The 13,926-nt window shown below is 39.4% G+C and overlaps 1 protein-coding gene across 1 annotated transcript in view; it reads left to right on the forward strand.

Moving 5' to 3' along the window:
• ube2kb (ubiquitin-conjugating enzyme E2Kb (UBC1 homolog, yeast)) overlaps positions 1–13,926 on the forward strand; it is a 93,107-nt gene that overhangs the window by 58,064 nt on the left and 21,117 nt on the right. The window contains exons 3-5 of the mRNA XM_048530931.2: positions 930–988; positions 4,534–4,616; positions 13,484–13,583. Of these exons, the coding sequence (XP_048386888.1) occupies positions 930–988; positions 4,534–4,616; positions 13,484–13,583 (242 nt within the window). The remainder of the gene's footprint in view (positions 1–929; positions 989–4,533; positions 4,617–13,483; positions 13,584–13,926) is intronic.

Here is a 13,926-nt window from a genome sequence, read left to right on the forward strand (position 1 = left end):
ACTGACAGTATCACAAGTGTCTGGGAGGGGTCTCGTCTTGACTGCATTAGTCATTTAAAATGAGGGTTTGCAGTTAAATTGCCGTTTATCTGCCAACTCAAAATTTACCTTAATCTAAATGTAAAGAGGCTAAGTTGTAAATGGTTTGGAATCATTACCTTGTCTGGTGTGCCAATTTCATATTTATTTTTGTTCATTTCAAGTTTTCATAACAAAGACTTCATGCTTATGTTTAACCCTGCAGTCCTCCAGTTTATTTTCTTTCTTAATTCCTCCATGTTTTTGAGATTATGGTCTATCAATCCAAATCCTGACAAAGACCTGGTTTGTCCAGGATTCTTATAATTTGATTCACAACAGTTTTACAATCTTATCTGATTGAACCAAAGTGAAAATATTTAAGGTCCTGAAACTCAATAGTAGCACTCAAAAAGCCCTTTGAGCAAGTAGATATAAAAGGAAAGGTGCATGATGATTGAAAATGGAAAAGTTGAGTGGAATAGCATTCTGAAAAATTACAATCATCTTTATTGTTAACGATCAACTGGGAAAAGAGGTGGGAATAAATGCCCTTAAGTTGGAAGTTAAAGTATTATTAGCTGGGTGACTGCCTTTCTCAAAGGTAACATTTGATTATTTGGAGGGAAGTATTTTGCAAGTTGAATGGCCATTTTTTAAAAAGTCATTTGCTTTCCTAACATTCCTGTTAATTATTGATTTGAGGAAATTGTATTATGTACAGTGCTTGGAATCGTATGATCATAGCCAGTATATTTGAAAATAAGGAAAAATGTTGAAATTTATATTTGACAATGCCGTATAAAACCCTGTGTAATTTCCAGTATTTAGTTAATTGGAAGATACGTTTCAAACACGATGGAACTTACTGTTAAATGATTTTCTAATGCATCTGCTTTGTATTTATGCAGGGGGGCGTTATCAACTAGAAATTAAAATTCCAGAAACATATCCATTTAATCCTCCAAAGGTGAGACATATCTGTACATTTGTGTTTGTGGATAAAATAACAGGCATTGACTACTAAATTTATTGGTCATATTAAAACTGGGAATGAGTGACTTTTAGCATGATAATTGTTACCAGTTATAATTTAAAAGAAAACGTTTTGAACTATTATAGCTATCAATTAAATATTGTCAACGTTTTGAGCCTTTTGTTGCATTTTCAAATAAATCTCGTTTTGTAAAATTTTGAGAAGCCTTCAAATCAATACTTTTGTTTTACCCTTCATTAAAAATAGTGATTAAGAATCAATGAACCTCATCTGGTGCAAACTGTTCTTGTTGGTTCTTGGTTTTAGTGATAACATTTTCATCTTGAGTCAAAAGATTGTAGGTTGAGCATGTTCTAGGGTGACACTTTAATTCACCACTAAAGTGGGGTGTTTTATTATTTAGTGCTGTCTCTGCATTGAGACAGTAAACTGTATATTAATCTTAATCTTCTTCAGTGCCTCAAATGGATGTAAAAGGACAATGTCACTATTTGAAGATGAGCACTGGCATTCTTCCAGAGTCCTGGTCAAGATTAGTCCCTGCAAAGTTTAGCAATATCAGAATTGCTAAAATACATAATCTGATTATTTATTTCATTGCTGTTTGTGTTCTTGTAGTCTACAAATTGGCCGTTGCTTGTTCTGCCTGGTAGCAGTAACTTTACTTCATTGATTATAAAGTACTTGTAGATATCCTGAATCGGAAAAGGTGCTAAATGTATGGTGGTCATCCTGTTTTTGATTTTTCAAATTGTATTGCACCATTTTTATTTTTGTTAGCGGGGTAGCACCATTTTTGTTTTGACAAACTTCTAAACTTGCTTTTGTTTTGTTCCATGTTCACTTTGTTGCTGTCCTTTGTCTTGATGGCAAAATATTTCATGACATGCTGCAGTGTCAAAAAGGTGTAAATCATTTGAGAAGATATAATTAATTTTTGTGATGGAAAATTCCTGAGTCCATTAAAGACATCTGGCTGTGACCTTGTGGGTGGCTGTTCAGTCTACATGTTATGAGGAGGTGGATTTGTATTTTGGAGGCAGTTGTAAAAGGTATGAAGTAAGATTTCTTACTGCCAAGCCAGGTATTCTGTGTGTTCTATGTTGTCTTCCTAGGCCTTTAGTACGACATTTGGTGACTGCGTGGGAATAACCCATGATGGATATGCAATATAGTCTGTAAATTTTGAATTGAAGAGTTAAGTTCTTGTGTAGTCAAGCCTATTTATCACCCTGTTACTGTCATGAGGCTTTATTCTGACAGAAAATTACACGTGGTCCTCACGCCTAGGATTGTTTTGAATGGGAAATGTTGCTTTATATTTTGACGTTTGAAAGGATTGCATGCATTTGCAAGTTCAAGATTCCTTACTTAAGTCGTTTGGATTTTGAAATCTGAAATTTTGAAATTTGATCAAAATTGGGGTTTTGTTACAGCAGGTCTACAATCTATATCTCAGTTTTGTGACACAGTGGTGGTCTCCTTACCTCTAGGCCATATGCATATGTCCATCCTACTTTGGTGGAATGTCATCACAAGTCTCAACAGTCTTGTTGATTTTTTTTTTAAACAATCTATATTTCCAACTAATTAGAAAATATTTTAGTCATTCTACTGATGGACAGCAGCTATCATATTTTAGAATTGGCAAAATAATTTAAGTGACTGTATTTATGCCAAAATGGGCATGTTAAAGTAGGGTGCCAGGTTGGATTCGAATGCTGTTGAGTTGACCAGCCAAGAAGTTGATTTTCTTGCATTAGTTTGTAACCAGCAAAAGTAAGTTATTTTTTTCAGTATTTTTATTCTTGTTATACAAATGGCTGGTTTGCAACACAGAGTGAAGCCAATAGCCTGAGTTCATCCCACACCGTTGGGGTTTACCATGAAGGTCCTAAGTTCTCACTGGTGCCCTTCTGGTTCAACTTGTCACTATTCGAGTTGTAATGAGACAGCAGCCATAGGATTGTATGGAACTCGGAGTGCCTTAAACAAGCATGTTTTGTTTTCTAAAATTATTCATTTTTCACTAGTATGAAATTGAATGACCATGATAAAACATGTTCTTGGATTTCCAGAACCACTTAGTATCACCTCCATGATGATAGAGAGCCATTTTCGGACAACAATCTGATGTACTATCACCAACGGAGAGCTGGGTGTTGGGCTGAGAACAGGCTGCTCCACAAAGGCAGGCAGCTCAGTGTGGATTTGGGATGAATTTGCAGTGTTGCCAGAACTTTCCCACCAATGATGAAGTAATCTGAGCCAAGGGAAATATTTCAACTCTTTGGAGATGGCTTCCATCTTCAAACTTTGGGAGTTTTGGAGGCTGAAGCAATGTGTGTCACTGACAAGACAAGGCGAAAGGTTACAATTAAGATTACGTCTTATCCTTTGCAGGGGATTCCCATCCACACCAATCACTTGCCAGCTTGAGTTTGAGAGTGCACCCTCCACTAATGCAGCTGCTAAGGCAGTAGTCCTGCCCGTGCTGTGCCTGCAGTAGCAGGAGCCTGCTAGCGTGCAGGTGGTCAATCAAAAGATTGTCTCCTAGGGAATATTGTGCGTTGATCTTGCTATGAATATCTGTGGGCTCAAGACTCTACTCGGCTCCACCATCAGAATTCTCACAGAATCCCTACTGTGTGGAAACAGGCCATTCAGCCCAACAAGTCTACACCAACGCTACAAAGAACATCCCAATCAGACTCGCTGCCCTACCCTATCCTCGTAACCTTGCATTTCCCATGACTAATCCACCTAACCTACACATCCCTGGACACTATGGAGAAATTTAGCATGGCCACTCCACCTGACCTGCATGCCTTTGGACTGTGGAGGAAACTGGAACACCTGGTGGAAACCCATGCAGACACGAGGTGAATGTGTAAACTCTACACAGACAGTTGCCTGAGGCTGGGATTGAACCCAGGCTGCTGGTGCTGTGAGGCAGCAGTGCTAACCACTGAGTCACCGTGCTGCCCCCAATTCTGAAGCTTGTCGGCAAATCAAGCAGATCATCTTTGAATTTAGGGCATGGAGTTCATTTATGTCCAAAACATCAGTCATTGTCCAGTCCTTTTTTAGGTAATCTGAAAGCCCAGTTTATCTATCTCAAACTTTTACCATTTTAGTTGGTGAGTTTATTGAGAAGTTATCTGGAGTAGATTGTAGAATACTCTGTATTTAACAGTATGAACTAACTGTGTTAAGAGTTTTCACCCACTCAACAACAATTGAAGATTCAGGGACTTGATGAACTTCTTGATAACCTTATAACTTTGCAGTCTTAATTACTCAATAAAAATTACCTGACACAGTTTTTAAAAAAATAGTTGCAAACTCTGGAGGTATCCATCTCTTTCACTGGGGAAAAATTGAATATTGACTTGCCAAATTTATGATTCTTTTTCATTTGTATTCAGGCAATTATTTTATATTATTCATGATGCTTTGAGAATCTTTTGTTTTTAATTATCTATTAAAACATTAATGGAAATAATTCTATCTTTCAGGTTCGGTTTATTACAAAAATTTGGCATCCAAATATTAGTTCAGTAACAGGAGCTATTTGTTTGGATATTTTGAAAGATCAATGGTGAGTACCTGTACCTTGTCAGTTTTGCGTTGCTTGTAATCTCCCGTCTAACAACAGAACAGCTTGAATTGCAACATTTTGATCCCTATTGTAGGTAACTGTACAATAGGTCCCTGTTTAAGTTTCTCTGTTTCAAGCTGTCAATGCGGCTGCTATTTGCATTTACTGTTGGGTGTTTTATTTTGTCATTCTATTGCATCAAGTCTGATGGATAGTCATGTGACTCAACCTGCACCATTTTGGATTTACTGTCCTGACCCTTGCTCTTGCTGGTGCTCCAGCTTATTGCTGACCTCCAAAAACCTGCAACTTGAAGCTGCTCATGTTCCAAATCTGATCTTCTGTCTTTAAATTGTTCATCTCATGAGTCCTTGTTTGTAGTGATGTTTTGGAGAGGGAGGCGGTGACTAGGATGTTGAGTGAGAGTGAAGATCAGAAAGGTAGGAGAGTGATGAGTGGGAACTCTGGAGTTTGGCAATGACCAAAAGGGTTAACAAGCCACACTGTCGTGAGCCAACATACAAGTAGAATGTGTTTGCATATTTCTTTTGTAGCTTTAAAAGCTATTTAACTTGCAAATACAGAAGTTTGCAAACTACAAAAATTCACATAATGCAGAATGTGAAGTATTTCAACTTGCAGGATATAATGTTTTGATGTCTCCTTTCTGCTGAAACCGATTTTATATTGAATCTGATTCACTTTATTAAAAGTTGCATTTTTGATAGAGACAACTGCAGCATTAAGTAAGAACTTGGTGTAATTTTACTTTTAAGTCTTTACTGACTTAAATGCAATTGGATCAGACTTTTTGTATGATTTCTCTACAGTTGAATAATATGAAGGACCCAGTCTCACAGACCTAGGGTTGTTGGTGTTGGTGCATAGTTCCTTGAAAGTAGAGTCTCGGAAAGGCAGGGTCATGAAGAAGGCATTTGACATGCTTGCCTTCATTGGTTAGAACATTGATTATAGGAGTTGGGATGTCATGTTGCGGCTGTGCAGGAATTTGATGGGGTCACTTTTACAATACCTATACAATTCTGGTCACTCTTCTTTAGGAAGAATATTGTTGAACCTGAAAGAATGCAGAAAAGATTTCAAAGGATTTTGCCAGGACTGGAGAATTTGAGTTATAAGGAGAGGCTGAATGGACTGGGGCTCTTTTCTGTGCACCATCAGAGGCTGAGGATTGACCTTACAAAGGTTTATAAAATCATGAGGGGTATGGATAGGGTGAATAGCCAACGTCTTTTCCCCAGGATGGGGAGTCTGAAACTACAGGGCATTTGTTTGAGGAGAAGTGGGGGGGGGGGAAAGATTCAAAAAGGACTTGAGGGGTAATTTTTTCACACACACAGACTGATAGGTGCGTGGAATGAGCTGTCAGAGGAAGTGGTGGAAACAAGTACAGTTAGAATATTTACAAGGCATCCAGATGGGTCTATGAACAGGAAGAGTTTAGAGAGCTATGAGCCAAATGCTAGCAAATGGAGCTAGGTCAGATTGTGATGACTGGCATGGATATGTTGGACCGAGTAATCTGTTTCCATGCTATATGACTGACTCTATATTAATGTAAAAAGTTCTGATGCATTAAAGTAAATTAAGAGAAGATGCTGTGACATGTGGTGTAGCCATTGATTTGTCTGCATAGCCTTCACTATGTTGTATGATTCTGACAGACTCATCATATCTGTATTGATCATTTGACAGAGCTTACTCATTTAGTATCATATCTTGCTTTTTGGCTTTAGCCTTTTAAAGGTGTGATTGAACTTTACCCATTATGTTATGTGGCACATTTCCAATCCTAATAACTGGCTGTATTTGTCAGAGGTAAATTATTTGTGCTTGACTGTGTATTTTAATTTTTACCATTTAGTTTAAAATTCATTTCCTCTGGTTAACTACCTTCATGCTAGTGGAAATAGTTTCTCCCTACCCACTTTGGCAAAACCTTCCATAATTTTTAACAAATCTGTTAAACTGCAGTTTTAATCTTCTCTGCTCAATGGAGAACAATCCAAGCTTCTCTAGCGTCACGTGCCTTATTGCTGTGTTTGCCTCCTTTTGGCAATAAAAAGCCTCTGAATTAACAATAACTGCAGTTCTTTAGCAATGTTGCTGCTGTAAAGTCATACAGCATGGAAACAGATCCTTCGGTCTAACCAGCCCATGCCGAACATAATTCCAAACTAAACTAGTCCCACATGTGTGCTCCTGTCCCATATCCCTCAAAATCTTTTCCAAACCTTCCTATTCATGTATCTATCCAAATGACTTTTTAACATTGTAATTGTATCTGCATCTACCACTTCCTCAGGAAGTTTATTTCACGTGAACAATCCTGTGTTTAAAAAAAAATTGTCATTTTTATTAAATCTCTCTCTTCTCACCTTTAAAAATGTGCCCCCTAATCTTGAAATCCCAATTCCAGGGAAAAGACAACAACCATTAATGCTATTTATATCTCTCATTATTTTATAAACTGCTATCAGGTTGCTTCTCAACCTCCTACACTCTAGTGAAAAAATCCCAGCCTTTCTTTATAACTCGAACCTTCTTTACCAAGCAGCATCCTGGTAAATTTCTTCTGGACCCTCTCCAGCTTGATAACATCCTTCCTATAACTGGGCAATGAGAACTGGACACGGTATTCCAGAAGAGGCCTCACCAATGTCCTGTCCACTCCTATATTTAAAGGACTGAACGATGAAGGAAAATGTGTCAAATGCCTTTTTAGCCACCCTGTCTATATGTGATGGAAACGTTGGTACCTGCACCCTTAGGTCTTTCAGTTCTACAATACTACCCAAGGTCAGTTCCTACTGAGCTGTTGCACTGTGACCATTGGTGTACTACTGCAGAACAAAGTGCATAACATTTGTGTAGGATATTCTGTGCACCAATTTTGCTGTCCATAGATTTTGTGTTCTATTGTGATGTTTGTGCTGACGTATAAACTACTAGAGATAGTTGGCTTAGTGTTTCTGACTGGGCAGATTTTGTTCTAGGCTGCATTTGTACTCCAGCTACCAATGCAAAACCAATAGTTGCAATATTATTTAATATCAGGTTCGCATGGACCTGATGGAACTCATGCTCAGCAGAAAATTCTGCTTTCATACTGTTACTTAGATACGTACACTTCCTCTCCTGGGTAGTTGCAAATTTTTACATGTTTCCAGGAATTCATGTCTGCACTATCTGAATTTGTAAATTGTTCATATAGTTCACAAAGCACACTACTTTTTCTTTTATAACTTCTTGGCACTACACTGTACTTGCATTCTATGTAAGTGATTAAGACTAACCCTTCACAGCACCTCTTTCCACATTTTGGTCTGGGCTGCATCTGAACTTCACATTTATGTTACAACTTAACATGGATGTGAACTACTTCGCATGAAAAGTCAAGCAGGCTTCTGTGGTTGAAGGAGTTCCACAGTTTATATACTGATCACTCGTAGCATAATTCATATTTAAAAAAAGTTGGTGCTTTTATGATTTGCTAACCAAGTGTTTATATTGTCAAAAAAATTACGTGCTTTAAATTAGAGAAATACTGAAGCTGTTATGAAATATAATTTACAGAAATCAAGTAATTTCAGGGCACTTCTTATTAATGGTGTATTTTTCCAGTTTTTGCAAATTTGAACAGTTAGAATTGTGACATTTAAATTACAAAATAGAATGCCTCTAATCGTGAAGAAATCTTGAAAAAGGAGTGCCAGTCAGCGCAAACTTTTTTCTCCACACCCTCTTTAATAATTCTGTCCTTTTCAGTTCCTGAGAATCCATATGTGCTTTCATTTTGATTCTTCAAATGAGAAGTGGACCAAACACCAAGTTGAGAGGAAATGAAGAGGAAAACAATTAGCAGAGTGTGTTTGCAAATGGAATGGCAATTAGCATTTTGGCAGAAAGATTAGGGAGAAGGCATGAGAATAAATAGTGTCAGAGATAATGGGAACTGCAGATGCCGGAGAATCCAAGATAATAAAGTGTGAAGCTGGATGAACACGGGCCAAGCAGCATCTCGGGAGCACAAAAGCTGACGTTTTGGGCCTGGACCCTTCTTCATAGAGGGGGATGGGGTGAGGGTTCTGGAATAAATAGGGAGAGAGGGGCAGATGGACCGAAGATGGAGAGAAAAGAAGATAGGTGGAGAGGAGAGTATAGGTGGGGTGGTATGGAGGGGATAGGTCAGTCCAGGGAAGACGGACAGGTCAAGGAGGTGGGATGGGGTTAGTAGGTAGGAAATGGAGGTGCGACTTGAGGTGGGAGAAAGGGATGGGTGAGAGGAAGAACAGGTTAGGGAGGCAGAGCCAGGCTGGGCTGGTTGTGTGATGCAGTGGGGGGAGGGGACGAACTGGGCTGGTTTTGGGATGTGGTGGGGGAAGGGGAGATTTTGAAGCTGCAACCTTCGGGTGGCATCATTGTGGCACTGCAGGAGGCCCATGATGGACATGCCATCTAAAGAATGGGAGGGGTAGTTGAAATGGTTAGCAACTGGGAGGTGCAGTTGTTTATTGCGAACCGAGTGGAGGTGTTCTGCAAAGCAGTCCCCACGCCTCCGCTTGGTTTCCCCAATGTAGAGGAAGCCACACCGGGTACAATGGATACAGTATACCACATTGGCAGATGTGCAGGTGAACCTCTGCTTAATATGGAAAGTCATCTTGGGGCCTGGGATGGGGGTGAGGGAGGACGTGTGGGGGCAAGTGTAGCACTTCCTGTGGTTGCAGGGGAAGGTGCCGGGTGTGGTGGGATTGGAGGGGAGTGTGGAGCGAACAAGGGAGTCACGGAGAGAGTGGTCTCTCCGGAAAGCAGACAAGGGTGGTGATGGAAAAATGTCTTGGGTGGTGGGGTCGGATTGTAGATGGCGGAAGTGTCGGAGGATGATGTGTTGTATCTGGAGGTTGGTGGGGTGGTGTGTGAGAACGAGGGGGAATCCTCTTTGGGCGGTTGTGGGGGCGGGGTGTGAGGGATGTGTTGCGGGAAATGCGGGAGACGCGGTCAAGGGCGTTCTCGACCACTGTGGGGGGGACTGTTGCGGTCCTTGAAGAACTTGGACATCTGGGATGTGCGGTAGTAGAATGCCTCATCGTGGGAGCAGATGCGGCGGAGGCGGAGGAATTGGGAATAGGGAATGGAATTTTTGCAGGAGGGTGGGTGGGAGGAAGTGTATTCCAGGTAGCTGTGGGAATCGGTGGGCTTGAAATGGACATCAGTTACAAGCTGGTTGCCTGAGATGGAGACTGAGAGGTCCAGGAAGGTGAGGGATAAATAGTACCGTTTTAAAGATCTGTAGGGAGAGAGGGATCTTGAAGTTCATGTGATTGGATCCTTAAAGGTGGCAGAAAATTTTGAGTGACTGGACAGTAAAGCATGTGCTTCATAAAGAAAGACTTTTAAAGTAGATGTTGAATCTTTCTAGTTGTGGATCACCAATAGCGTTACAGTATTGTGTCCAATTCTGGTACCGTACTCAAGTTAAATTCTCGGCTGATGGTCATACTGAAGAAGTCAGATCCCATAGTGAGACCTAGTTTGACAGATTCTGTTTACTGCAGAGATTCATCTCTGATTTATTCACAAGAGATTTCAATATAGCTTCATAAGCCAGACATGAACATTCCTCAAACAAAAAAACCCAAAAATCTGTTACACTATACAAGAACATTTGAAGCAATCTCATTACAAATATTGATGAAAGATTGAACTCTCTTTACGTCAACAACCACCTTGCAGACTCACTAACCTTAGTCGAGTCATTCCTCATTACACATGAAAGCTTCATGCTTAGCCGAGATTTAATTGTTTTCTGCACCTTTCTTCTTAGTGATATTTAATCACCTTCAGAGCAAACATATGTTTCCCCAAACTCTCAGCTTTCAAAAGTTTTCTAGCCAATCGTCTTATTAGCTTAGCACTTCAGACATGCTGGATGTTTCTGCCTTTGTCTCCCTGTCGTTGAGCACCTTAATGTTAGGCAGCAGGCCAAGTTTCTCCACCTTTTTCAAAATATATTGAATTGTTAATTTCTAGCTCTGTTCCAGTGCTGTAAACCCTCATTTACAATGTATGGATCAACAAATCTCAGATCTCCTCGCACTGAAGCTGTCATTAAGAAATGAAATTGAAAATGTTTTCATCCTCCTTAGCTTTAAGTTTGATTTATATTTTTATATTGAGTGCAATGAGAACAGAAGAAAATATTGTTTCAGTGCAAATCGAACTTAATGCGATCTATCATTCTTCCACTTTAGAACCTGAGTTCCCAAATAACAACAATGTATTATGAATCTTCATCAGACTTGGAAGGATGCAAAGGGTGCAGAAGTGATTGACTAGAATTGTTCCATGGAATGGTGGATTTTAACTACAAGGTTAGGTTGGATAAACTAGGATCCTGCTTCTCTTTTGGAGCAAAAGTTATCAGATAAGAGATGTCCAAAATAATAGATACAAAAGCAAAAGAGACATATCTTTTAACTGGAGAACAACTATAGGATTGCAAGAAGCAGATGGATTTAAGTGTTCTAATGCATGAAGGTATTGCATGTAATCAAGAAGGCTGATGGAATGCTATCATTTATAGTGGGAAGAAATGAATGTAAATGTAAGGATATTTTCATTCAATCATACAAGACATTGGTGAAACTACATTTGAACTACTGTGTGCAGTTTATCATATTTGAGGAAAGATGTAAATGCATTGGAGGCGGTTCTGCAGAGAATTACAACATTGATATCCTGAATGATTGGGATGATTGCACAGGTTGAATCTTTTCCACTGGAGTTTAGAAGAGGAAAGAGTGACTTGGTTGAAGTGTATAAGATCCTGAATGATCTTGGTAAAACCAATGTGGCAGGGATGTTTATGCAGTGGGTGAGTACAGAATTCAGCGGCATTGTTTTAAAATTAGGAGTGTCCTGCTTAAGGCAGATCAGGAGAATTTTGTTTGAGGGTTGAGAGATTTTGGAACTCTCTACCTCGAGAAGGTAGTGAAGTAAAGGACATGAAGCACTGTTAGATGCAGATTCTGACTGTGCTGATGAATTGTTCTACAGAACTTGTCCCACCTTAGCCAGGTTTTTTCAGTAAAGTCATGACACTAGCATCTTTCTGATGATGTGGAAAATTGCGCATTGTGTCCTGTACGTGTCCAGCCTAGCCAATTACTGGTCCCACAAGTCTACTATTGATCACCAGTAAATATTGGAAGATGTTGTCAACATTGCTATCAGTTGGTACTTAATTAGAAATAACAATGACTTGCCTCCAACGAGGAGGTCAGAAGTAGGGATGTTTGTTGATTGAACAATGTTGAACACCATTTGTGACTCAGATACTGAAGTGGCTCATATCCAAATGTAGCAATATCTAGGCAGTTACTATTTTGCCACTTAACATTTGCCATTATTGTATTCCCCCCCCCCCCCCCGAAACCCACATCTTGTGGGTTCCCGAAACTGAACTCGACTAACCATATACATACTGTAGTTACAAGAGCAGGTCAGAGACTAGGAATCCTGCAGTGAATAACTCCCCTTCTGACTCCCAAAGCCTGTCTATCATCTACAAGGAACAGTCAGGAGTGAGATGGAATACTCTCCACCTGCTGGATGAATGCAGCTCCAACAACAATGAAGCTTGACACCATCCTGGACAAAGCAGCACGGTTGATTGGCACCACATCCACAAATATTCATTCCCTCCATCATCAATAAAAAGTTGGAGTGGTGTACACATCTATAAACTACTGAAGTAATTACCAATGCTATTTTCACTACACCTTCTAAACCAGCAACTTCTATCTTCTAGAAGGACAAGGGCAGCAAATATGTGAACATCACCACCTGCAAGCCACTAAATATGCTGACTTGGAAATATTTCACTATTCACTTCAGTACAGCTGGTCACAAACCTGGAACTTGTTACAGCAGGCGGACTGCACTAGTTCAAGGAGGAGGCTTGAAGACACCAACACCTTTGAGGACCAGTAGGAATGGGCAATAAATGCTGGCCCAGCCAGTGATGCTTACGTATCACATCTCATAAATGAATAAAGTAATTAATTTATACTTTTAAGAAAAGCCTGTACAAAGTTGCTAACTCCACTACAGTTTTTATAGTGGCCATATTTGTTTGTAACCCATTAGAAATAATTTAACGCAGCGTTAGATGTGAGTCATATGTTATTAAAGATTGTCACGTGGACTGGATTGGCTATATTGGGATAGTTTAATGCCAAGAGAGAAAGAAAGATGATACTTCAAGTCTTGGATTTCTAGCATGCAGAGTTCTGCAAGCAGATACCTGTGCTTGAAGTTTACTGCAAGTTTGGATATTGTCAGAGATTAATGATGCCTTGTATGAGAGTTTAGAATCAGTTATTCCAAACAAGAATGTTTTCACCAACTTATGTTTTTCAACTTGGCCACTAGTGTCTCAACAGCAATTATGTTACTGTCTGAACACCTTGTTTATTCTTGCTCACTCTAGATCACATTAGAGTACCTTATTCCAAAAACTATAGATTTAAAAAAAAATCTATTCCTGAGATGCTGCTTGGCCTGCTGTGTTCGTCCAGCTTCACACTTTACTATCTTGGATTCTCCAGCATCTGCAGTTCCCATTATCTCTATTCCCACGGTCTGGTTCTCCATTTCTGTCCACTAGGAGGAGGCCAGGAAGCAGTTTTATTTAAAGTTGTTGTCATTCTTGCTTTTCACAATTCAAAAAGAAACTGAACGATGTTGAAGGCATTTATATAAGAAGGGTGATCTGTAGAATGTGAACTTTCTGGAATTTTGTACTCTGTTCAGTGACTGACTTTGTTCAATTCTATTTTTAGGGCTGCTGCAATGACTTTAAGAACAGTTTTATTATCATTACAAGCCTTATTGGCAGCAGCAGAACCAGATGATCCACAGGATGCAGTCGTGGCACAACAGGTTAGAACAGGCTTGGCAGCAGCCAGCACACTACAGAATGATCATATGCTTAGGTTTATGGTCAATATTTTTAAAAAATTGTAAATAGGGACAATTCATCAGAATAAGTGTGAAATTTCTTGGCAGTACTGCTCAGTGCAACATAACAGCATGTTCTAACTAGAAAATAAGGGGGGAAATGTCTAAAGAACAGCAAATTTTTAAGAAGTCTACAGATTGCTGCTATCCATTGTACTACATTTCAGCATTTCTTTTGTAAACAATCTATTTAGGATAAATCCTGCAGTTGTTTAAATTGCCATTTATTTTGCTAATATAAAATTGTATACAGACTACACCTCTA

This window comes from Stegostoma tigrinum, chromosome 1, assembly GCF_030684315.1.
Source record: "Stegostoma tigrinum isolate sSteTig4 chromosome 1, sSteTig4.hap1, whole genome shotgun sequence".
NCBI lineage: Eukaryota > Metazoa > Chordata > Chondrichthyes > Orectolobiformes > Stegostomatidae > Stegostoma > Stegostoma tigrinum.